The sequence below is a fragment of the Theropithecus gelada genome, unplaced genomic scaffold (assembly GCF_003255815.1).
Source record: "Theropithecus gelada isolate Dixy unplaced genomic scaffold, Tgel_1.0 HiC_scaffold_15989, whole genome shotgun sequence".
Taxonomy (NCBI): domain Eukaryota; kingdom Metazoa; phylum Chordata; class Mammalia; order Primates; family Cercopithecidae; genus Theropithecus; species Theropithecus gelada.
The window spans coordinates 942331-968646 of NW_020257756.1; the positions used below are offsets into that span (position 1 = coordinate 942331).

At 35.3% G+C, this 26316-nt stretch overlaps 1 protein-coding gene across 1 annotated transcript in view; it reads left to right on the top strand.

The window, feature by feature from the left end:
- Positions 1-26316, top strand: part of LOC112617288 (A disintegrin and metalloproteinase with thrombospondin motifs 20-like) — a 204921-nt gene that overhangs the window by 97715 nt on the left and 80890 nt on the right. The window contains exons 15-24 of the mRNA XM_025374034.1: positions 4528-4645; positions 7961-8053; positions 11525-11697; positions 11844-11973; positions 16911-17037; positions 18414-18624; positions 18765-18929; positions 19771-19935; positions 20804-20923; positions 21546-21653. Of these exons, the coding sequence (XP_025229819.1) occupies positions 4528-4645; positions 7961-8053; positions 11525-11697; positions 11844-11973; positions 16911-17037; positions 18414-18624; positions 18765-18929; positions 19771-19935; positions 20804-20923; positions 21546-21653 (1410 nt within the window). The remainder of the gene's footprint in view (positions 1-4527; positions 4646-7960; positions 8054-11524; positions 11698-11843; positions 11974-16910; positions 17038-18413; positions 18625-18764; positions 18930-19770; positions 19936-20803; positions 20924-21545; positions 21654-26316) is intronic.

Genomic DNA, 26316 nt, shown 5'->3' on the forward strand with positions numbered 1-26316 from the left:
GAGACCAACTTTTTTAGATTCCACATATAAATGAGATCATATGGTATTTGTTTTTTGGTGCCTGGCTTATTTCATTTAACATAATGTCCTCCAGATTGATTCATGTTGTCACAAATGGCAGGGTTTCCTCTTCTTTATGGCTGAATAATATACCATTTTGTATATAAACCACATCGTTTAAATCCATGCATCCACTGATGGACACTTAGGTTGATTTCATATTTTGGCTATTGTGAATAGAGCTGTGATAAACATGGGAGTGTAGATCTCTCTTTAATATACTAATATCGTTTCCTTTGGATATGTATCCAGTAGTGAGATTGCTGGATCATATGGTAGTTCTATTTTTAGTGGATATGTGCTGTCACCACAAAAATGATAACTACGTGAGGTTATGCATTTGTTAATTAGCTAGATTTAACCATTCCTTAATGTATTGATATTCTTCAGAACATCACGTTGTACATGATAAAAACATACAATGTTATCTGTCAATTTAAAAATAAACAATAAAAAATAATTAAAAATATAAGTATAATCTTAAGAACTTATTCCTTTGGTTAAAGTGGAACTCTATAGGGCAAACTTAATCTCCCTGTAAACAAGTCTCTATTACCTTATCTGGGTGATAAAGGCCCTTCACCCAAAGAGCTAATGAGATGTTCAAAGAGAGTTAAAATAATTTAAGTTGGAAACAGCTTAAATACTGAAAAGGTTATTCAGTGGCCTGAAAAAAATTGTGCTTTAAATTAGCAGCTTAAAGTCATATCAAAATGCAAAAGTTATGATGAAGATTATCTGAACATATAGAGGCATACTACTTTCAGAAAATATATACTTAAAATTTTGATTTTGAAAACATCTGCCTTGTATATAAAAAAATTCACGAGGCTTAAGAAATTTTCTTTACTGATCACTAAATTTAGAGGGCCATTCCAAACAACGGAAAGAGTTATTGCAACGTATGCAGAGGACAGCTTCTTCATGGAGAGGAGCTGCATTTGTTTTTTTGAAATTTCTGGAACAAGCCGTCTACTTGCATATTCATTCAGTTTTTAAAATAAGCACTGTTATGCTGGGTATTAGTTTTAGAGAAAATGTTGCTTTTAAATATTTATTTGAAAGTAAGATTATTTGCAGAGTTCTAAGGTCATGAGTTAAAATCGTAACTATGAAAGACATCTTTTTGGAGTATTCTAATGTGTTACTGACATACTTATTCTTTAGTCTCTTTGAATTACATTTCTTTTAAGAGCGGTTTTCAAATGACAGTGCGTATTGGAATCAATGTCAGTGTTACAATGCAGATTCCTAGGTTTTATTTCCAAGTATTATAATTCAGAAGATCTGGGAATCTGACTTTTTAAATACCACCCCATGTGATGTTGATGCAGGAGGTCTGTGGATGACCCTTTAATAAACATGACTTTTTAGACCATGTAAATAGATATGTGAAAATATTGACATACAACAAGATGAGTACATATTTTGAAACAATTCTGTTGTACTGAATCTCCTGGTAATTGAAAGGATATTTGTGAAAAGAACTTTGTAAACTTTAAAGTACCATTCTTATAGTTGGTCATTTTTTTTTTTTTTTAACTTTTATTTTAGGTTCAGGGGTCTATATGCAAGATTTTATACAGGTAAATTCGTGTAATAGGGTTTTGTTGTACAGATTATTTCATCATCTAGATACTAAGCTTAGTATCCAATAGTTACTTTTTCTGATCCTCTCCCTCCTCCCACCCTCCACCCTCAACAGGCCACAGTGTGTGTTGTTCCCCTCTTTGTGCCCATGTGTTCTCATCATTTAGCTCCCACTTATAAGTGAGAACGTGTAATATTTGGCTTTCTGTTCCTGTGTTGGTTTGCTAAGGAGGATGACCTCCAGCTCCATCAATGTTCCTATAAAGGATATAATTTTATTCTTTTCTATGGCTGCACAGTATTCCTTTGTGTATATGTGTCACATTTTCTTTATCCAGTCTACCATTAGTAGACACTTAGGTTCATTTCATGTCTTTGCTATTGTAAATAGTGCTGCAATGAACATACACCTGCATGTGTCTTTATGGTAGAACAAATTATATTCCTTTGGGTATATATCCAGTAATGGGAATGCTGAGTTGAATGGTAGTTCAGTTTTTAGCTCTTTAAGGAATCTCCACACTGCTTTCCACAGTGGTTGAACCAATTTACACTCCCACCAACAGTGTATAACCGTTCTCTTTTCTGCAGTCTTTCCAGCATCTGTTATTTTTTGACTTTTTAATAGTAGTCATTCTGACTGGTGTGAGATGCTATCTTATTTTGGTTTTGATTTGCATTTCTCTGATGATCATTGATATTGCACTTTTTCCGTATGCTTGTTGGTTGCATGTACGTCTTCTCTTAAAAGATGTTTGTTCATGTTCTTTGCTCACTTTTTAATTTTTTTTTCTTGTAAATTTATTTAAGTTCCTTATAGATGCTGGATAATAGACCTTTGTCAGATGTGTAGTTTGAAGATATTTCCCCCCATTCTGTAGATTGCCTATTTACTCTGTTGATAGTTTCTTTTGCTGTTCAGAAGCTCTTAAATTTAACTAAATCTCATTTTCCAATTTTTGCTGTTGCAATTGCTTTTGGTGTCTTCATCATGAAATCTTTACCAGTTCTTATGTCCAGAATGGTATGGTCTAGGTTGTCTTCCAGGGTTTTTATAGTTTGGGGTTTTACATTGAAGTCTTTAATCCATCATGAGTTGATTTTTTTAATACAATGTAAGGAAGGTTTTCAGTTTCAATCTTTTCTGCATGTGGTTAACGATTTATCTCAGCACCATTTATTGAATAGGGAGTCCTTTTTCCATTGCTTGTTTTGATCAGCTTTGTTGAAGATCAGATGGTTGTAACTGTGTGGACTTACTTCTGGTCTCTCTATTCTGCCCCATTGGTATGCGTATCTGTTTTTGTACCAGTACCATGCTGTTTTGGTTACTGTAGCCCTGTAGTATAGTTTGAAGTTGGATAGCATGATGCCTTCAGCTTCGTTCTTTTTGGTTAGGATTGCTTTGGCTATTCAGGCTGTTTTTTTGGTTCCATATGAATTTTAAAATAGTTTTTTCTAGTTCTGTAAAGAATATCAATGGTAGTTTTATAGAAATGGCATTGGATGTATATGTTGCTTTGGGCAGTATGGACATTTTAATGACATTGATTCTTCGCATCTGTAAGCGTAGAATATTTAGAATATTTTCATTTGTTTGTGTCATCTCTATTTCTTTGAGCAGTGTTTTATAATTCTCATTGTAGAGATCTTTCACCTCCCTGGTTAGCTGTATTCCTAGGTATTTCATTCTTTTGGTGGCCATTGTGAAGGGATTGTCTTCCTTATTTGGGTCTCAAGTTGGTTATTATTGGTGTGTAGGAATGGTACTAATTTTTGTACATTGATTTTGTATCTTTCAAATTTGCTGAAGTTGTTTGTCAGGTTAAGGAGCTTTTGGGTTGAGACTGTGGAGTTTCTAGATATATAATCATGTCATCAACCAGCAGGGATTGTTTGATTTCCTCTTTTTCTATTTGGATGCCGTTTCTTTCTTTCTTTTCCCTGATTGTACTGGCCAGGACTTTCAGTACATGTTAAATAGTAGTGGTGAGAAAGTCATCCTTGTCTTGTGCCAGTTTTCAAGGGAAACTCTTCCTGCTTTTCCCCATTCAGTATAATAGCCTTTGGGGGTTTGTCATAGATCACTCTTATTATTTTGAGGTATGTTGCTTCAATGCCTACTTCATGAAGAGCTCTTAACATGAAGTGGTGTTGAATTTTATTGAAAGCGTTTTCTGCATCTGTTGAGATAATCATGTGATTTTTGTATTTTGTTCTGTTTATGTGATGAATTGCATTTGTTGATTTGTGTATGTTGAACCAACTTTGCACCTTGGGGATGAAGTCTACTTGATGGTGGTGGATAAGCTTTTGATTTGCTGCTGGATTTGGTTTGCAAGTATTTTGTTGAAGATTTTTGTATCAGTATTCATCAAGGATATTGGCCTAAAGTTTTATTTTTTTGTCGTGTGACTGCCAGGATTTGGTATCAGGATGATGCTGACCTCATAGAATGAGTTAGGGAGGAGTCCCTCCTCCTCAATTTTTAAAATAGTATCAGTAGGAATGGTACCAGCTCTTGTTTGTACACCTAGTAGAATTCAGCTGGGAATCGTGTGGTCCTGGGCTTTTTTTAGATGGTAGGCTACTTATTACTGAGTCAATTTCAGAGTTCATTATTGGTCTGTCCAGGGATTCTCTTTCTTCCACCTTCAGTCTTGGGAGGGTGTATGCGTCCAGGAGTTTATCCATTTTTTCTAGGTTTTCTAGTTCATGTGCATAGAGGTGTTCATAGTAGTCTCTGAGAGTTATTTGTATTTCTCTGGGGTCAGTGGTAAATCCCCTTTGTCATTTCTGATTATATGTATTTGGATTTTCTCTCTTTCCTTCATAATTAGTCATTCTTATAATATTGATTGTAATTGTGTCTTGAAGGCAGCTGGTTGTGATCACGTGTTAAACTCCAGTGCCAAGATAGACAAATGTGGAGTGTGTGGTGGGGACAACTCTTCATGCAAGACAATAACAGGTGTCTTCAACAGTTCTCATTATGGTAAGTTGTGTATTTGTTTCTAGTTTTCCCTTTTATTTAGTATAATAATGGAGTCTGTAAAGAATGTATAATAGTAATCCTTTGTTACTGTTTTGTCTACTCTATACCATTAGTCCAAAATGATTGTTAAGGAAAAATTTCCTAAATATAAAAAAATTAAATACTGTGTTAGACCAGATGTATCCTTGATTAATGAATTCACCTGCCCCAGGCAAATCTGATTCTTAAAAATGTATTAGGTGCATTTATTAGAGTAAATTCAGTGCTGTTTGACTGTGATGTGTGATATGTGAATAATCTTCCCATAATGAAATGCTTTCTTTCCCTATAACCTAAAATGTATATATTTGTGATTTTTTTCCAGGAAACTTGCTTTCAAATATTTTCATTATTTGAATTACTTTCTTTTTTTGGTATGACTTGGCCTGTTACACTTCTTATTAATCGTACATAGAAAATGTTGATTGAAGGTGAAGGATGAAACCATTAACTTAAATATTTTTCTGAATTAAATGTTTCAGAATTATTGCCACATTTGATTTTCCAGACAGTATCTCGATCACATATTGGCCATGATTTAATTTTTCTCCAAAAAATCATGTGAATATGTAAGATATTTTCCATTGTAATGTTTTCTGAGCAAGATTTTTTGTTTTTATGATAATAAAAGCAGATTTTTAAAACCTTTTTTGCAAATTAAATTTATTTCTTACAACCTTATTTATTCATTCATTTATTTAGAGACAGGGTGTTACTCTGTTGGCCAGGCTGGAGTACAATGGCACAATCATAGCTCATTGCAACTCTGAACTCCTGGGCTCCAGCAGTCTTTCCACCTCCTCATCCCCAGTACCTAGAACTACAGGTGCTCACCACCATGCCTAGTTAATTCGTGTGTGTGTGTAGAGATGGGTCTCAATGTGTTGCTAGGTTGGTCTAAACTCCTAGCTTCAAGGGATCCTCCCATCTCGGCCTCCCAAAGTCCTGAAATTGCAGGCATGAACCACCACACCTAGCCTTTTTTTTTTAACAAGATTTTTTTTTTTTTTTTGAGACAGTGTCTCACTCTGTCACCCAGGCTGGAGTGCAGTGGCCGGATCTCAGCTCACTGCAAGCTCCGCCTCCCGGGTTTACGCCATTCTCTTGCCTCAGCCTCTGGAGTAGCTGGGACTACAGGCCCCCACCAGTGTGCCCGGCTAATCTTTTGTATTTTTTAGTAGAGACGGGATTTCACCATGGTAGCCAGGATGGTCTTGATCTCCTGACCTCGTGATCCGCCCGTCTCAAGATATTAATTTTAATTAAATCAATTGACAAAGATTTTGAAGTATCATAATACCTAATATTGGCAAGGATGTACATAACCAGGCACTCTCAAACATTCCTGGAAGGAGTTTGTCTTTGTACCCTTTGACCCGTCAATTCCATTCACCTTTGTCTTCTGTGTTTTCTTCTACATCTTGTAGTTAAAATTGCATTGTAGATTTTTTCCAGTGTTAGCTGTCACTGTAGGATCACTGTTGCTATATTCAAGACATCAGAAAATATCTGTCAGTGAAGTGAGAGCAGTTTATCAACAAAGGCCACGCCGTGGCCACTTTATGGGTGCAGATCTTGACAAAACGATTCTCAAGTTCTAGCCTATTTTTTACAGTCTTACCGTTCAGCTTTAAATTGTGTTCACGTGTGTTCAAATTGTTACTTACTTCCATTAAAACAGTATAATTTAAAACTTAATATTTATGTTTTCATGTATGTGTAAAACAGTACATTTTATACTCTGATATTTATGAATCTCGGTTACTAGATGATTTGATATATGATTTTTCTAGTTATTTCTTGAGAGCTACACACATTTGATTCCCTTATATAATGCATGGCACATACTTATTACAGTCTGTATTTACTGAAAAATTTTTTTCCAGGATAAAGCCACATGAACCAAATTAAGATCAAATATGTAATCTTGTGAAAATTGTACTGTGCATTAATCAGTTTGCAAATAGAACAATGTGTTAAACTTATTTGCAAGGTCTGATTAGCATTTGTCACATTTCTGCCCCCTGGTGGTAGCCTTCATCTTACCACCTTTGCAATGCCTTTGGCTTGCTTTCTTGAAAAAAATATAATAAATAGTAAAGACATAAATAGTAAAAGTAGTGGGTGAGAATATTTTATAGTGAAAAGGTGGTTAATTAAAATTATTCTTGTAGGTCAATAACCTACAACCAGTATGCATATATTGTATACCGAATCACGAAACTATTTACCATCTTACACTAAAAATGTGATGCCTTAGATATAAATAAGGCTGCTCTAAAACACATGCAAGATAGTCTGACATCAGGGTTGTAAATTTAAACTCTTTTTAAACTGTCTTCTTAAGTTAATTCCGTATTTATCAAAGGTAGTGTATGAGAAAAATTACTTCTTTTACTCATTAAATAGGGGGAAATCCTAATAAATAAGGAAAAGGAAAAACTTAGAATAATATTCTTAGAGTATAACTAACTGTATATTTAAAAACCTGAGTATTTGGACAACTATGGAATGTGTTTTTAGTTTCATGAAAACGTTTTTTCTTAATATATGTTAGATAAAATGTTTCCTCTTTTGAGCAGTGCCAATGTTGCCGAATTTGGCCTCATAAAATGGAAATACTACATTCGTTTCACTTGAGTAAACTTTTTACTTTTCTCATAACAAGTTTATTAGTATTCTTGTAAAAATAATGTAAAATTTGGGGAGTAGATAAAGGGATTCCTGCTTATACTATAAACTAAAAGCTCAAGAAAAACTTGAGCTTTAAACTTTTTCTTTTTTATGATTTTTCAATAATGAAACTGAAAATTTTTATTATTTTGCTATTTACTGAGGCTGTGTGAACATATCATAGCAATGACCAATTATTTTAATATCTCCTGGACTTGTGAATTACATTTGAAATCCTCTATTTTTTTCCCAGTATAAAATACAAAAGCATTAACCAAGCTTAAAAGTGAATATGTGAACTAAGTGTCTCAGGAGCTAAAATACTAGCTTTATTCCATTCTATATCAAGAATATTAGAAGTAGGAAAAGATTAGGAAAAGTTAAGAATCTTAAACTCTGTTTCTAGACAACAACCACTTTTTCTCAATCTTCAGCAATTTGTGTAATGTACTGACTCAAAAGGAATAACCACTGTGTAATTTTGTAAAGACACAACAAAATTAGGTCTGACTATGGTATTCATATTTTTCATTCATTCAGCAGTAATAACCTCTGGGTCATCTGCTTTTTGTGAAATTTAACATATGTAAAATTATATTGCAGGTTATAATGTTGTTGTAAAGATTCCCGCAGGAGCAACAAACATTGACATTCGTCAGTACAGCTATTCTGGACAACCAGATGACAGTTACCTTGGTAAACATTTCTCATAAACAACAGCCAGTATGTGGCTCTTTGCAATTTCATGGATGTCTGTAGTTTATGTAAATTCTTGGAAGGCAACAAGAGTCCCTTTAGCAAACATGCAATTTCATTTCATACTGAGCTTAGGGCTCCCCATACATATGTTCTTAAGCAGTCCAAAATGTATTACTTAAAAAAAAACAGTGAAATTCTGAACAATAATTTGTCTTCAGTTTTTTTCTCATGTGAATAGTTTAGATAACCAGAAGTTATATTCAATTAGTTGCATGTGTATTTAGAATAAAATACTCTTCTATCATTTTGTCTAACATTAGTTATAGAATTCTTTGGGGTTAAGTGTTTTAAATAGTTTTCTTAATTTTTTTTTCTTTTTTTTTTACTATGTAGCTAAAGTATTTAAATACAGGTTTTTAAAAGCTCTTGTATTTAAAAAAGTCAGAAAAAGAACTGTGGTTTCACGTTTTTATATGTTAATGAATATAGTCACAGTATATTGTCTGTTAGCTATTTCTAAAGTATAAACTTAATTTATGTTATTTATTTTTAGAAATTAGCTTTCAGGCTTAAAGAATTTCACTTTAGACACAAATATGAAAAGGATGCTTTAAAAATCATTTCCTTCTGCCTTAGAAATATCTTAATAGTGAGTTATCTATAATTCACCAAGCTGGAGTAGGTAGATAATGGTGCAGAGCTGATATTGAGAAAGCATCTGCTGTACATTAATAAGATGTGGACTATTGACTCAAATAATTAACCTGTGTAACTGGCAATCTGAATCTATAATGAATGGCCTATTCAGGAATTGCATTTGGAACTATAAAGTCAAATGTAAAGGGAATAACTCGTTAATGGGTACAAGGTTTCCTTTTGGGGTGAACAGGTTTTGGAACTAGATAGAGGTGATGGTTGTACGTCATTGTGAATACACTAAATGCCATTGAATTGTTCATTTAACGATGGTTAATTTTGTATCAGTTTCACCTTAATAAAAAATGCAAAATATTTTATTAAAATCAAGTGTAAATAGTTAGAATTATTAGCCTTTTACATTTAGTTGGAATTCTTTTCCTCATGCTAAAAATATTACTTCAGTACATATACATAGATATATGCTACCATATTGGAAATAAATAATTTAATAGGTATCACTTAGATTCCAAATGTAGACAAATGTATCGATCTGGGATTGGATCACAGGTTCTTCTCAACTTTAAAAATTAGAAATGTTGGCCGTGCATGGTGGTTCACGCCTATAATCCCAGCACTTTGGGAGGTCAAGGCAGGCGGATTACCTGAGGTCAGGAGTTCGAGACCAGCCTGACCAACATGGCAAAACACCGTCTCTACTAAAAGTACAAAAATTAGCCGGGCATGGTGGCAGGTGCCTGTAATCCCAGCTACTTGGGAGGTTGAGGCAGGAGAATCGCTTGAATCCAGGGGGTGGAGGTTGCAGTGAGCTGATATTGTGCCATTACACTCCAGCCTGGGCAACAAGAGCAAAACTCTGTCTCAAAAAAAAAAAAAAAAAAAAGAAAGAAAAAAAAAAAGAAAGAAATGCTCACCAATAAAGTATCAGTATACTTTTTGAGAGAATTACAAATGGAAATATCAAAGTCTAGGTCGAAGTGAGTAAAATAGACGTGTGATGTCAATAGAAGGAATTTTTAAAACATTTATATTTATGAAGTTCGGTAACTAAAAGTAGTGAAATGTGTAGTTTGTTTTTTTTTTTTTCTAAGCCAGTAAGGTTTTGTTTATTTCCCTTAGGTTTAACAGAACCAATAATCCCTTAAATAGACCTAGCCACATCTGATAAAGCACAGATTCTTAAATAGAGGAATTTCTATGTCACAGACTAAATATAGAACTTTGTTTCTTCCTCACTGAATTCAGTGTAATTCATAAAGACAGTTATACTAGTCTACATATACACAGAAATACCAAATTTATTTTACAATAATCCCTTAAATATTGCTTTTTCAGAGGGGTGTTGTATTTATATTAGAAAGTTTAGCCATAGATAATTGTGTGCTTTCGGTGAGGTTTCCTGGAATGCCGAACAAATGTTTTCCGAAAAGGTTATTCTTCCACTGAAAAGTATAACTTAAGTAAAGCAAACAAAAAAGTATTTGATTAATATGGGGATTCTTGTAGTGTAAAATTTTAGATATTACACATCCTCTTGAAAATTAAAAATAAACAGCACAGTACTTTACAGTTCACACGCCTACAAACATTTTTCAAACTTGGTCTTGACTAAAAGACTGAAATAGAAATTTTTATTATTTCTATTAGGCAGTTTAGGAAACTGAGTATGAGGTTTATCCAAGATTACATAAACATTAATTGCAACAACTTAAACTTAAATCCATTGTTTTAACTCCACATTCATTTCTTTTTACTACTGCATGATTGTGGATGACATGTAATTTTATATTTAAAAAATAGCATTTCTAATACATACTATATAATTGTCTATTTGTATATATAACATATAAATAAATACACACATATACATATTCTATAGGCATATATTAATGTCTGTCACTGGGAAAAAGAGAACAAGAAGGGGACATGAACAGAGAGGGAAATAGGAGTATTATTCTGAAAAGCAGATATCCACATATGTATTAACAGGGATACAGGGCTTTTCTATGAAAGATCTAGACGTTTGTATAGAGAATGGCATAGTCATTGCATGGCCTCCTAGAATGTTGACCCTAGAGTTTTAAAGCTTTGTACCTTTTTTCTAAGATAGGCATAAATGGAATGATGCAGCAGTCTGGCTGCTCCTTCTTTCCCTACCATTGATGACCAGGATGATTGAACTAATCTGTCTGCTGGGGTCATGACTTCTTTCTGCTTTCCCACTTCTTGTTCTGAAGCTACATGCCTCATGAAAGAAGATGACCACCTGAGATATAAACGTATGGAGTGAACTTATTTTAATATCTTTGGCTGATGTGCTAAAGTTACCCAACTTATTGATAAAATCCCACATTATAGTAAAATAAAGTTTATTTCCTCAACATTAATTTACATTTGCATTCTTTAATTTCAAAAAAAGATTTGAACTTTAAAAGTTAAACAAGTCCAGGCTCAGTTGCTCACGCCTGTAATCCTAGCACTTGAGAGGCCGAGGCGGGTGGATCACTTGAGGTCAGGAGTTCGAGACCAGCCTGGCCAACATGGCGAAAACCCGTCTCTACTAAAAATACAAAAATTAGCTGGGCGTGGTGGTGCATGCCTGTAATCCCAGCTGCTAGGGAGGCTGAGGCAGGAGAATTGCTTGAACCCAAGAGGTGGAGGTTACAGTGAGCCGATATCGTGCCACTGCACTCCAGCCTGGGAGACAGAGCAAGACTCCATCTCAAAAAAAAAAAAAAAAAGAAAAAAAAAAGTTAAACAAGTATTTTCTGTATTGTTGATTGGTGTTACTATTTCATTATTCTTTTACAGCATTATCTGACGCTGAAGGGAATTTTCTTTTCAATGGAAATTTTGTTCTAAGTAGATCAAAGAAAGAAGTCAATGTGCAAGGAACAAGAACTGTTATTGAATACAGTGGATCAAACAACTCAGTTGAAAGAATTAATAGTACTAATCGACAAGAGAAAGAACTTATTTTGCAGGTAAATTCTCAGTCATCAATAATAACACTTAAATTTAATTATATTAGTAAACTACTGGTTAAGTGCTTAACGTTATCAAATATAAAATGATATCTTAAGAATATTTTTTATGAATTAATTGTACGTTCTTTTGTATTCTTATTGAGGTGTTATGTGTGGGTAATTTATACAACCCTGATGTACGTTATTCCTTCAATATCCCTTTGGAAGAGCGGAGCGAGCTGTTCACATGGGACCCCTATGGACCATGGGAAGGCTGTACCAAAATGTGTCAAGGTACGCTGGCATTCAATAAGGGACAAAAGATTGACTGCATTCTGTCATCATTTTGTGTACTTTTGAGTCTTTGCTGCCTATGGACTCCTCCCCACTGTCCATACACATATCCCACACTGACATATAAAGGTTTTCAATCTTGTTTTCCTTTCTACTTTTTTCACTAATTCTTTCTGTTTCTTACACTTAACAGCATTATTTAATGTTACTCTTTTCACCCTTCTCTGTCTGTTACTGTTCTTTTACTTTCCCATTCTCGTTCTCTTTTTCACAGCCACAGAAAGTTTCTCTAACTTATATATATCCTGCTTCCTGGTGAAATAGCTGCATTTTCTTCCACTCATCTCCACACAGTCTTTCTCAACAACCTGGCTTCCTCTTTTATTGTTGAGATAGCAAACATTCTTTCATCTTTTTATTTTCTTTCCCTGACCACTAGAAAGTATAATTGTGTAGATGGCATGAAAAATGGAAAGAAATAGAGTGAGAAAAGGAGCAGAGTAGGAACAGCAGGGCAATTTGTAGTAGGGGAAAAAAGTGGGAAGACTAGAGTCTGCAGTCTGTAATTATGAATATTTAATTGTGTAATATTATGTTCAATGCAGTAAGTATTTATTGAGGGAATACATTCAGATTATCCCAATTCTGCATTCAGGTTTTATTCTAGTGCTTGAAACAGGTGCATGGATATATATGTTAATTTATTAATAAAATGGTAAATACAGTACTATAGATATGCACAGTGTGGACCTCAGAAAAGGTGGAGGGAACAGTTTTTGAGGAGATTGAAGCTGATGAGAGAGAATTTTGTATAGAATGGAAGAAAAGTTTTCACGAAGAATAGAGAAACAGTTTGGGAATTAGGGCATGAGTGGGTCAGGGCAAAGGAAGCTCAGAACCATGTGGAGATGAGCTTATCATAGAAAGCACGCAGCCAGAGTCAATGACAAAAGATGGTGAGAATGTAAAGAACAGTCTACCATCTGACCTGGCGAGGTGCCAAAGGAACTGTGGTGCCCTATTCAAGAAGAGGCACAATCTTGGTCCTGCGGCATCTAGACAGTGCTTCCCAGAATGAATTCATGGGAACAATTGTTCCTGTTTTAGCAGTGTCTCATTGGAGAGATACAAGGATATGATGCGAGATAGACTGGTATAAATGCTAGAGTAGAAAACACAGAGCTTCGGTTAACATAGAAGGAAGAATTTATTTCGACAGAAAGGTCCTGCATATGCTTTTAGAAGAGAATTGGAATTTGGGAAGCTGGGATCAGCATTTCAACTTGAGTGGGTAAACTCGTCTGTGACCATGGATATAGGGAGTTAGAAGGAGAAATTCCAGCAACAGGAGAATGAAAGAACATTTTAAAATGCGGTGAACACACCAAGAATAACAAGATTCAAAATGGAAGTTTGGACAAACGTGGTGAGAGATGATTTTGGAGTCCGAAGCAGGAGAGTTCTCTTAAACAATCACGTGCAGGGGAAAAGCAACTTATTTCTTTTACCACATAGTGAACTATGATTATGTTCCCTTTTTTTGTGTAATTTTTTTAGTTTCTCTAAAGTTAAAGTTAAATTCCCTCCGTTTTGTTTATTTCTGTGTACTGAAAGTTATCGGTCCTTAAACTTTTTGTCAGAACTACACATTTGTCTTAATATTTTCAAGCATATTATAGAATCTATCAATTTGATTTTTCCTTCACTTTTTCTTTACCTCTGGCTACTGTGGCCCTCTTTTCTCTAATTTGTTCATGTTGCTTTTTAGGCTTGTTTAATGACTGTCATCTTGAGATTTCCCTTCGTTATTGTCCTGGGAATTCTCTTCAGTATTCTGTGTTAGATTCCCTATTTTCTAAATCCTATCAATCCCTCTTTTTGATTTACTTCTTTCATTGGGTGGAACATACTCCTCAGTATTTTCTTCAGAAGAAAAGTAGATTTTTGAGACCTTTCATATCTGAAAATGGCATAACTATATTCTCATGCTCGATCAGTAGTTCAACTGGTATAAATAGAGATTGTTTTTCTTTAGAATTTTGAAAGCCTTGTTTTCTGGCTTGTTTTCCAATTTCCTGTGCTTGTACATGGCATGTTGTATTCTGGAAGTTTTGTGGATCCTCTCTTTAATTCTAGTGGTATGAAATTTCAGGACAATGTGCATTGATTTGGGTTTTTTTCCCATCTATTTTTCTAGGTAATTAAGATGCCATTCCAATTTAGAAATATAAATCTTTGTCTTGATAAATTTTATCATGATCTTAGATTACTTCCTCACATTAACTTTTCTCTTTTATCTTTGGGAAACTAGTATTATTTGGGTGTTCACATTCCTAAACTGCTATTAATTTTCTAATTTATTCTCTCAATTTCATTGTTTTCTTAATGTTTCTTCTCATAACATCTTGCTTTGGTTTTATGAATGTACTGCCTTCTATCATATCTCTGAGTGTATTAATCATAGTCCTTAAGTTTTCTTCTGCTCCCTCACTTACACGTGTTTCATCCTAGTTATATTTTGTTTTTGTTTATTTTATCTTTTTCGTGTGTGTTAGAGGCTTTCCTAAAATGTCTACTGATCTTGTGCTGTTTGTTCATATTTTAAAAGTACTAACATTCTGATTGAAAGTCCTCTGTGGGTCACACAAGTTAACTAGAAGTTTCATTATAGAGTAACTTGGTCATTAAGTAGCCCTCTCTTATGTCATTGGAGAGAAGTCTCAAATGTTATTGTCAGTTGATCTTTTTTCTTGAGTTAAACAGTCCTGCAAGAGAGGAATTCTCTCATCTTCTGATTGTCATGAGGGTGCTGCGGGATAACAGAAGTTGGCATGGTGCCAGCAGGAGATTGCGAGCTGAATGGTCTGGGATCACATCATTAAGTGTAGGGAACTTTACTTAGCCACCTTGTTTCAGTAGAGTGTGTTCCCACCTTTTCTCAGCTGTGTCTTATGCCCTCAAATTTACTTTTTCTAGAGCTATGCTGTGCAATATGGTAGCCAGTAGTCACATGTGGCTAATCTATTGAAATGTGCTATAAGTGTTAAGTACATATTAAATCTGGAAGTCTTAGAATGAAAAAAGAATGTAAAATATATTATTAATAATTTTATATTGATATGTTCAAATGATCATATTTTATATATTTGGGGCTAAACATGAAGGTTACGAAAATTAATTTAGCTGTTTTTTTTTTTTAACGTGACTACTAGAAAATATAAAGTTCCAGATGTGATTCACATTCTGCTGTCATTGAACAGTGCTGCTCTCAACGAGGAAGCTAGTAGTCTAACCGCTCTTTTTAAATAATTTTCAATTAATTCTTTATTATTTCAGGCCTACCCCTCACACATTCACTCTGTCAGAGGAACCTGCTATTTTCCATTCCTGGGCCTTTCTTGGGTTCTGTGTCATGAATGATTTGTTTGTGATTTACTTTCCCACTTTGCAGGCTTAGGTTTCATCTTCCTTGGTTCTGTTAAATAGTTATTTCCATCTACTTTTCATATTCAAAATTTCCTTTTCTTGCTGTTTCTTTTTTCTTTTCTTTTTTTGTTCTTTTAGGTTTGTGCCTTTTCAGAATTTCTCATAGTTATTTCAAAAGATATTTAGGAAGGAGCAGAGATAACATATATGATCATGTTTAGTTAAGTGGAAGCACAAAGTTGAACTTTGATAAAACAGAAATTTGTTCATGTCACTGACTGCTTAAACTCTTTACTGTCTCCTTATTGCAGAAAGCATAAAGTTCGAATGAGTCTGGTCAGTTATGACTGCTTCTCTTAGTTTGCTTTTGCTGTAGTTATCCTGCATGCAAACAACCACCAAATCTTAATGGCTTGGAACAATAAAGGTTTATTTATTGCTCATATCATGTTTTGGCTGCTAATTTGCTATGGCTCTACTCCAAGTTGGTATCTGTGTCCATGTTTTGTTTTGTTTTTTTCCAATAGACTTTATTTTTTTAGAGAAGTTATAGGTTTACTGAAAAATTGAGTAGAAAGTACAGAAAGTTTGCATATTTATCCATCTTCCCTCTGCCATTCTCCTCCACTCTCCTCTATTATTAACATCTTGCATTAGTGTGGCACATTTGTGCAATTGATGAGCCAATTTTGATGCATTATTATTAACTAAACTCGATAGTTTACATTAGAGTTTACTATTTGTGTTGAAAATTCTCTGGGTTTGACAAATGTATAATGACATGTATTCACCAATATAATATCATACATAGTAGTTTCACTGCCCTAAAAATCTCTTGTGCTTCATCTATTTATTCTTCCTTCCTTCCCCCACAACCGGTGACAAACACTGATCTTTTTGTCATCTATGCCTTTTTCTTTCATGTTTCCAGGCAGAAAGATCAGTTCTATCTGGGAAATGATGTTCTGGAGGCAGAGGGAAAAAGGAAAGAGAGCTGGGTGGGACTGGAATAGGTCATATTCCTTTTCAGTCAGTTGATAAAAAGCCTGATGCCGATGGACAGGAAAGAGTTCTTCTCCTACAGGAAGCTACTATAACATTGTAGCAATAGAGATGTGTAATCCTCTTGCAGGGAAAGGGGAGTAGCTGAGGTAGCTGATGGATGACAGTACGATAGTGTACTGTATAGCAACAGCATTGTCCTCAGCTACTCAGTTATTCACCAACAACCACTCTATCACACTGTAGTGAATTTCTTTTTATTCCAATGCCTGTCCCATCTTCTGTACATCTCTTCATTAAGCAAACTCCTCAGTCATTCAGGATTCAGCTTACTTATTATAAAAAGTCATTCCTCACTAGATTAATATACTGGTATATCCTGTATGTTGCACTGGAAATTTTTACTTGCTTAGCTGGCTCCTTTAAGCTATTAGCAGAATTACATAATTATGGAACATCTAACTGTGAATTTTTCTTTCGTTTTTTATTTTCATTTGACTTTGGCCAAGGTCTTCAGCGAAGAAAAATAATTTGCATACATAAGAGTGATCATAGTGTTGTGTCTGATGAAAAATGTGACCAATTGCCACTTCCATCATTTGTTACTCAAAGTTGCAATACAGACTGTGAACTAAGGTAAAAGAGAAACAATATGTAATATAACCAGATTAATAAGTGAGCTAAGATTAAAATGTCTAACACAGTGACTGACACAGAGTGGACATATAATTATTACTCATCATCTGCCCTGCCATGAAAAAATTTCAGGCTCACTAATTTATAGTAAAACTCAGTACATAATTGATTTGAATTTTCATTCATAGTGTTTTCTGAATACCAGTATATAGGCCTCAACATTTTGTGTAGAAAAAGGTTGCAATGTTGTCTGTAAATAAATACAAGTAAATTGTAATCGGATGATTTAAAGGTCTGAAACAGTAAATTTTGTAGCATGATTCGTTATTTTCCACTGAATTAATGAACCAGTAAACTTCTGAAGTTTGGGAATTGGAGAAATCAAATTGATTGATTTCCTTGATATTCTATCAGTATTTTGTCCATTAAACTTCAGGGAAATTGATCCTAGATCATGACAGGAAGTTTATACTTCTAATTTAAATTTCTTGTTATTTGGGTTTTGTGTGTGTGTGTGTGTGTGTGTGTGCGCGTGATTGATCTTGGAGTGACATGGTATACAATGAGTCCATCTATCATATTTATACATTTATTTTCAGCATTGTAGCAGGTACCTTTTAACATTCAGGTATGGCCAGAACCTCTTTCACTTGATGAGAATTTCTATATATTTATGATGATGTTTGACGACACAGCAAAAGCACAGTAGTAGAACTGCCTGTGTAAGTTGAATCCACTACATAGTAGTAAAAGGAAGCACAGTGAAATTCTTGAAATGCAATTAGGGATGAAAATGAATTTCGTGAATTCTGTGCTTTGTTATTTGGGTGCCCTCACATTGATGAATGCTAGACTACAATTGGGATAATTTGGCTATAACTAACATTTTTACTTGTGGAAAACATGTTTTCCCTGGAAACATGTCTAAATATAGATTACATGAATTAATGAGAAAGTGTGGTGTACTTTACAAAAACTAGTTAACTTTTTAAATGCTTCATTTTTATCGATGTAGTCAAATTCCTAGACATTCCCTGGTCATAAAATCAAAATACTTATAGAGGGATTGCATAGGGAGAAACTACCTGATTGGGAGTCAGATATATGTAGTTATTGTCTTAAATCTGCTGCTAAGTAATTGGGTAATCATGATCTAAACCAGTTGTTTTCAAAGGTTTTTGAGGAAGCCTGGGGTTCCTTGGATGTACCTCCAAAGCTGCCACTAAATGCTGGCATGAGGTCAGTAGTACAATGCTGACTTCCTGGTGATTCGTCCATCAACTCTTAGAATTTTAAAAACTGAATGCATGAGTGTCTTTGAACCTGTTTTTAATTATGTAATATACCTCCTAAGTATAATAACATCTTTTTTCAAGGTGGCATGTTACTGGCAAAAGTGAATGTTCAACCCAATGTGGTCAAGGATATAGAACCTTGGACATCCATTGCATGAAGTATTCCATTCATAAAGGACAGACTGTTCAAGTGGATGACTACTACTGTGGTGACCAACTTAAACCTCCTACCCGAGAACTATGCCGTGGTAACTGTGTCTTCACAAGATGGCATTTTTCAGAATGGTCTCAGGTACAATAAAAATGATTGCTTAAAAAATGTTGCCCCTTTTTTTTCTAATTACATATTTATGTTACTCTAAAGTACAGTTTTGTTGAAAATCTGATTTTTTTCCATTAGTTACCACTTTTTTTTTTTTTTTTTTAAATCAGTGTTCCAGGAGTTGTGGAGGAGGGGAAAGGTCTCGAGAATCTTATTGTATGAATAACTTTGGCCATCGTCTTGCTGACAATGAATGCGAAGAACTGTCCCGAGTGACGAGAGAGAATTGCAATGAATTTTCCTGTCCCAGTTGGGCTGCTAGTGAATGGAGCGAGGTACATTAAACACATGAGGTTTGGAACTATTAAAATATGGTGTTAGTACAGCTTTGTAATCTAAGACTTTACAAAATTTAAAAGTGCTTAAATTTATTTCATCATTTTGTAAATAACTATTATCAAGGCAATCAGAAATTTACAAGACAGACCAGGCACACAGTGCCTCATGCCTGTAATACCAGCACTTTGGGAAGCTGAGGTGGGAAGATTGCTTGAGCTCAGATGTTCGAGACCAGCCTGAGCAGCATAGTGAAACTTAGTTGGGTGTGGTGACACACACCTGTGGTCCCAGCTACTCGGGAGGCTAAGGTGGGAGGACCCAGCTACTCAGGAGGCTAAGGTGGGAGGATTGCTTGAGTCTGGGAGGTGGAGGTATCAGTGAGCAGAGACTGCAGTAAGCTGAGATTGGCCACTGCACTCCAGCATGGGTGACAGCGTGAGACTCTGTCTCAAAAAAAAAAAAAAAAGAAATGTACAAGATAGTTTGTCATTATACTATTTACAATATCTGACTAGCAATAACACTAACTGATATTTAATCTATAAGCCTTTGCATAAGAAAGTGCCAGGGTCCACAGCAGCCTGGGATGAATACTTATTCTAAGGTTAGTTTTGCACCTTTGTTTCTAGGATAAATGGATGTTTCAGTGGGAATTAGCAGCAGAAGTTAGGGGCAGGCTGATTTTACCGAGTGAATATTTCTGGAGCAGTGAGGGAAAATGCATTTGGGAATGGTTTTTCAACTGTATTTTCCTATGCAAATTGATCGTTGCATCATTTTAAGGCATTTGTGTTGACTAATGCTACAAATAAATAATGATCAGTTGTATTCTTACAGTGCCTTGTTACATGTGGTAAAGGAATAAAGCAGCGGCAGGTATGGTGTCAGCTGAATGAAGATCACTTGAGTGATGGCTTCTGTAACTCAAGTACCAAACCTGACTCTCTGAGTCCATGTGAACTTCATACATGTGCTTCCTGGCAAGTAGGACCATGGGGTCCTGTGAGTATATGATACGGGTTTTTCTAATTTGATCTATCTTTACAGAATAACACAAAAGTTGTGTTATATTTACTCCTCCCTTAGTGGGTGCAATGGAATTTGGCTTGATTTATTAAAAAAACAACAACCCTGAAATGTGAACCTTTATGTGTAACATGTTGACAGTACTGCTAATTTTGCTGTAATAAATATTTCAGCTTTGCTTTTGAACTCCCTTTTGTTAACCAAAATGCTACAGACTTTATGCTTTTATCAGCTTTATTTAGATTATAAATATTTTCATCTCTGTGTCTGCATTGATATCTTTATTGTTTTTAGGATAGGCATTGTTTAGATGTTTTGCTGAACAGGCAGCTAGGAGTCTGCAGGATGAGCAATGATCAGGCTGGATGAGGATGGAGTAGCTTATTATTCTGCAGAGGTTGCCACAATTGACAGGAAGCCTTCTCTCATTTTCCCTTTAACTTTATCATATGCTGTTCCTTCTTTGTCTCTTTAAAATTTACTTAGTATATTAAATGACATGCAAACACTAGGTGGTGTTTGAAAAGTATTTAGTTTCCTTAAATCATATTGACTGTTTCTAAAATATCAGGCCTCTATTTATATTTTTATATGACAACTTTTTAGGATACATTGATTGTTGTACAGTTTGGTTAACTTCAATATTTGATTGGCATTTACTAAATTTGAATAAATATGCATATTTATTGACTTTGCTCTTTTTAAGTCTTAAATCTGAAATAAAGGACTGATAAAAAGATTATTGGAAGTATATTATTAACAGGATATTTGTTAAGAAAATAGAAGTTTGTGTAACTTTTGGAAAACAATGTTTTTTAAATATCTATTTATATTCTTCTTTCAGTGCACAACCACATGTGGACATGGGTATAGGATGCGAGATGTTAAATGTGTCAATGAGCTAGTCAGTGCAGTGTTAGAAGACACAGAATGCCATGAAGCTAGTCGCCCCAGCGACAGACAGGTAACAAGAATCATGGTTTACAAACAAAAAGATTTACGAGACAGAAAGCTTGTTGATGTGTTAAAATTATTTCTTTACTTATTTTTTTCCACTTAAACTTGTATGCCTTAAAAACGTGTATGTGAGAGAGAGAGGGAAAAAAATAGAATTTGTTGTTCTTGTTTTTGCCAGCTTTGTAGCTTTATTAATGAAATTTTTTTTTTTTACTCTTTATCTGCTGAGGGCTCACTCATTTAACTTGTGAATTTCAATTCTTTGAACTGAAGAAGGAGTATATCTATTATTATAAATATCGTGAACTCCTAAAGTATATTGTGCTTTTTAAGGTAGAGTTCTGTGTCCATTCAGAATGTTTCAGCTGAGCAGTATTTTTAAAGGACTGATGCTCTTTTCCTTTTCAGCCATCAGACAGAATGGTCCAAACTTTAGGATTCAGTCATTATCCACTACGGACACTTGACAATACTGTAGTTAGTGCTTTTGAAGATGAAAACATTCATATTACCAATTTGTAATTTAGTATAGAACTGTTCTTGAGACATACAGAAGAAATGAAGTATTAGATTTTATACAAATCAGTCATTAATTAATGTTTTACGATATCCATTTTTCTTCTGAACAGAACTGTGTACTTACACCTTGCCCATTTATTTCTAAACTTAAGACCACTTCATTACCAACTGCTCTCATAGAAAAGATGGCACAATGGCGACATGGTTCTTGGACCCCAGTAAGTGAATTTCTTTAATAGATACAGTGTTTCTATTATGGAGGCTTTTAGACATCAACAAAATGGTTGCTAGAGATTTCACAAATTAATGTATACATTTATTCTCAGGTATTTTGATGGTATCGAAGAAGTATAGGGTTTAGAATTAGGAATTAATGGCTAAGTCCTTTGCCTTTCAAGAACTCTCTGTCTCTGTACAAGAAATTGAAGTTTTCTGAGTCTATTTTCTTTTTTTTAATTATTATACTATAAGTTCTAGAGTACATGTGCACAACGTGCAGGTTTGTTACGTATGTATACTTGTGCCATGTTGGTGTGCTGCACCCATCAACTCCTCAGCACCCATCAACTCGTCATTTACATCAGGTATAACTCCCAATGCCTTCCCTCCCCCTTTCCCCCTCCCCACAATAGGCCCCGGTGTGTGATGTTCCCCTTCTTGTGTCCAAGTGATCTCATTGTTCAATTCCCACCTATGAGTGAGAACATGCAATCTTTGGTTTTCTGTTCTTGCAGCAGTTTGCTGAGAATGATGGTTTCCAGCTGCACCCATGTCCCTACAAAGGACACAAACTCATCCTTTTTTATGGCTGCATAGTATTCCATGGTGTATATGTGCCACATTTTCTTAATCCAGTCTGTCACTGATGGATATTTGGGTTGATTTCAAGTCTTTGCTATTGTGAATAGCGCCGCAGTAAACATACATGTGCATGTGTCTTTATAGCAGCATGATTTATAATCCTTTGGGTATATACCCAGTAATGGGATGGCTGGGTCATACAGTATTTCCAGTTCTAGATCCTTGAGAAATCGCCATACTGTTTTCCACAATGGTTGAACTAGGTTACATTCCCACCAAGAGTGTAAAAGTGTTCCTATTTCTCCACATCCTCTCCAGCACCTGTTGTTTCCTGACTTTTTAATGGGCACCATTCTAACTGGTGTGAGATGGTATCTCATTGTGTTTTTGATTTGCATTTCTCTGATGGTCAGTGATGATGAGCATTTTTTCATGTGTCTGTTGGCTGTGTGAATGTCTTCTTTTGAGAAATGTCTGTTCATATTCTTTGCCCACTTTTTGATAGGGTTGTTTGTTTTTTTCTTGCAAATTTGTTTGAGTTCTTTGTAGGTTCTGGAGATTAGCCCTTTGTCAGATGAGTGGATTGCAAAAATTTTCTCCCATTCTGTAGGCTGCATGTTCACTCTGATGGTAGTTTATTTTGCTGTGCAGAAGCTCTTTAGTTTAATTAGATCCCATTTGTCAATTTTGGCTTTTGTTGCCGTTGCTTTTGGTGTTTTAGACATGAAGTCCTTGCCCGTGCCTATGTCCTGAATGATATTACCTAGGTTTTCTTCTAGGGTTTTTATTATATTAGGTCTAACATTTAAGTCTCTAATCCATCTTGAATTAATTTTCGTATAAGAAGTAAGGAAAGGATCCAGTTTCAGCTTTCCACTTATGGCTAGCCAATTTTCCCAGCACCATTTATTAAATAGGGAATCCTTTCCCCATTTCTTGTTTCTCTCAGGTTTGTCAAAGATCAGATGGCTGTAGATGTGTGGTGTTATTTCTGAGGACTCTGTTCTGTTCCATTGGTCTATATCTCTGTTTTGGTACCAGTACCGTGCTGTTTTGGTTACTGTAGCCTTGTAGTATAGTTTGAAGTCAGGTAGCGTGATGCCTCCAGCTTTGTTCTTTTGACTTAGGATTGTCTTGGCAATGTGGGCTCTTTTTTGGTTCCATATGAACTTTATAAGCAGTTTTTTCCAATTCTGTGAAGAAACTCATTGGTAGCTTCATGGGGATGGCATTGAATTTATAAATTACCTTGGGCAGTATGGCCATTTTCTCAATATTGATTCTTCCTATCCATGAGCATGGTATGTTCTTCCATTTGTTTGTGTCCTCTTTTAGTTCACTGAGCAGTGGTTTGTAGTTCTCCTTGAAGAGGTCCTTTACATCCCTTGTAAGTTGGATTCCTAGGTATTTTATTCTCTTTGAAGCTATTGTGAATGGGAGTTCATTTATGATTTGGCTCTCTGTTTGTCTGTTACTGGTGTATAAGAATGCTTGTGATTTTTGCACATTGATTTTGTATCCTGAGACTTCGCTGAAGTTGCTTATCAGCTTAAGGAGATTTTGGGCTGAGACAATGGGGTTTTCTAAATATACAATCATGTCATCTGCAAACAGGGACAATTTGACTTCTTCTTTTCCTAACTGAATACCCTTGATTTCTTTCTCTTGCCTGATTGCCCTAGCCAGAACTTCCAACACTATGTTGAATAGGAGTGGTGAGAGAGGGCATCCCTGTCTTGTGCCAGTTTTCAAAGGGAATGCTTCCAGTTTTTGTCCATTCAGTATGATATTGGCTGTGGGTTTGTCATAAATAGCTCTTATTATTTTGAGATACGTTCCATCAATACTGAATTTATTGAGAGTTTTTAGCATGTGGGCTGTTGAATTTTGTCAAAACCTTTTCTGCATCTATTGAGATAATCATGTGGTTTTTGTCTTTGGTTCTGTTTATATGCTGGATTACGTTTATTGATTTGCGTATGTTGAGCCAGCCTTGCATCCCAGGGATGAAGCCCACTTGATCATCGTGGATAAGCTTTTTGATGTGCTGCTGGATTCGGCTTGCCAGTATTTTATTGAGGATTTTTGCATCGATGTTCATCAGGGATATTGGTCTAAAATTCTCTTTTTTGGTTGTGTCTCTGCCAGGCTTTGGTATCAGGATGATGTTGGCCTCATAAAATGAGTTAGGGAGGATTGCCTCTTTTTCTATTGATTGGAATAGTTTCAGAAGGAATGGTACCAGCTCCTCCTTGTACCTCTGGTAGAATTCAGCTGTGAATGCATCTGGTCCTGGACTCTTTTTGGTTGGTAGGCTATTAATTATTTCCTCAATTTCAGAGCCTGCTATTGGTCTATTCAGGGATTCAACTTCTTCCTGGTTTAGTCTTGGAAGAGTGTAAGTGTCCAAGAAATTATCCATTTCTTCTAGGTTTTCTAATTTATTTGCATAGAGGTGTTTATAGTATTCTCTGATGGTAGTTTGTATTTCTGTGGGGTTGGTGGTGATATCCCCTTTATCACTTTTTATTGTGTCTATTTGATTCTTCTCTCTTTTCTTCTTTATTAGTCTTGCTGGTGGTCTATCAATTTTGTTGATCTTTTCAAAAAACCAGCTCCTGGATTCATTGATTTTTTGGAGGGTTTTTTGTGTCTCTGTCTCCTTCAGTTCTTCTCTGATCTTAGTTATCTCTTGCCTTCTGCTAGCTTTTGAATGTGTTTGTTCTTGCTTCTCTAGTTCTTTTAATTGTGACGTTAGAGTGTCAATTTTAGATCTTTCCAGCTTTCTCTTGTAGGCATTTAGTGCTATAAATTTCCCTCTACACACTGCTTTAAATGTGTCCCAGAGATTCTGGTATGTTGTATCTTTGTTCTCATTGGTTTCAAAGAACATCTTCATTTCTGCCTTCATTTCGTTATGTACCCAGTAGTCATTCAGGAGTAAGCTGTTCAGTTTCCATGTAGTTGAGCGGTTTTGATTGAGTTTCTTAGTCCTGAGTTCCAGTTTGATTGCACTGTGGTCTGAGAGACAGTTTGTTATAATTTTTGTTCTTTTCTATTTGGTGAGGAGTGCTTTACTTCCAACTATGTGGTCAATTTTGGAATAAGTGTGATGTGGTGCTGAGAAGAATGTATATTCTGTTGATTTGGGGTGGAGAGTTCTGTAGATGTCTATTAGGTCCGCTTGGTGCAGAGTTGAGTTCAATTCCTGCATATTCTTGTTAACTTTCTGTCTCGTTGATCTGTCTAATGTTGACAGTGCGGTGTTGCTGTCTCCCATTATTATTGTATGGGAGTCTAAGTCTCTTTGTAAGTCTCTAAGGACTTGCTTTATGAATCTGGGTGCTCCTGTATTGGGTGCATATATATTTAGGATAGTTAGCTCTTCCTGTTGAATTGATCCGTTTACCATTATGTAATGGCCTTCTTTGTCTCTTTTGATCTTTGATGGTTTAAAGTCTGTTTTATCAGAGACTAGGATTGCAACCCCTGCTTTATTTTGTTTTCCATTTGCTTGGTAGATCTTCCTCCATCCCTTTATTTTGAGCCTATGTGTGTCTCTGCATGTGAGATGGGTCTCCTGAATACAGCAAACTGATGGGTCTTGACTCTATCCAATTTGCCAGTCTATATCTTTTAATTGGACCATTTAGTCCATTTACATTTAAGGTTAATATTGTTATGTGTGAACTTGATCCTATCATTGTGATATTAGCTGGTTATTTTGCTCGTTAGTTGATGCAGTTTCTTCCTAGCATCGATGGTCTTTACGTTTTGCCATGTTTTTGCAATGACTGGCACTGGTTGTGCCTTTCCGTGTTTAATGATTCCTTCAGGGTCTGTTGTAGGGCAGGCCTAGTGGTGACAAAATCTCTAAACATTTGCTTGTCTGTAAAGAATTTTATTTCTCCTTCACTTATGAAACTTAGTTTGGCTAGATATGAAATTCTGGGTTGAAAATTCTTTTCTTTAAGAATGTTGAATATTGGCCCTCACTCTCTTCTGGCTGTAGAGTTTCTGCCAAGAGATCTGCTGTTAGTCTGATGGGCTTCCCTTTGTGTGTAACCCGACCTTTCTCTC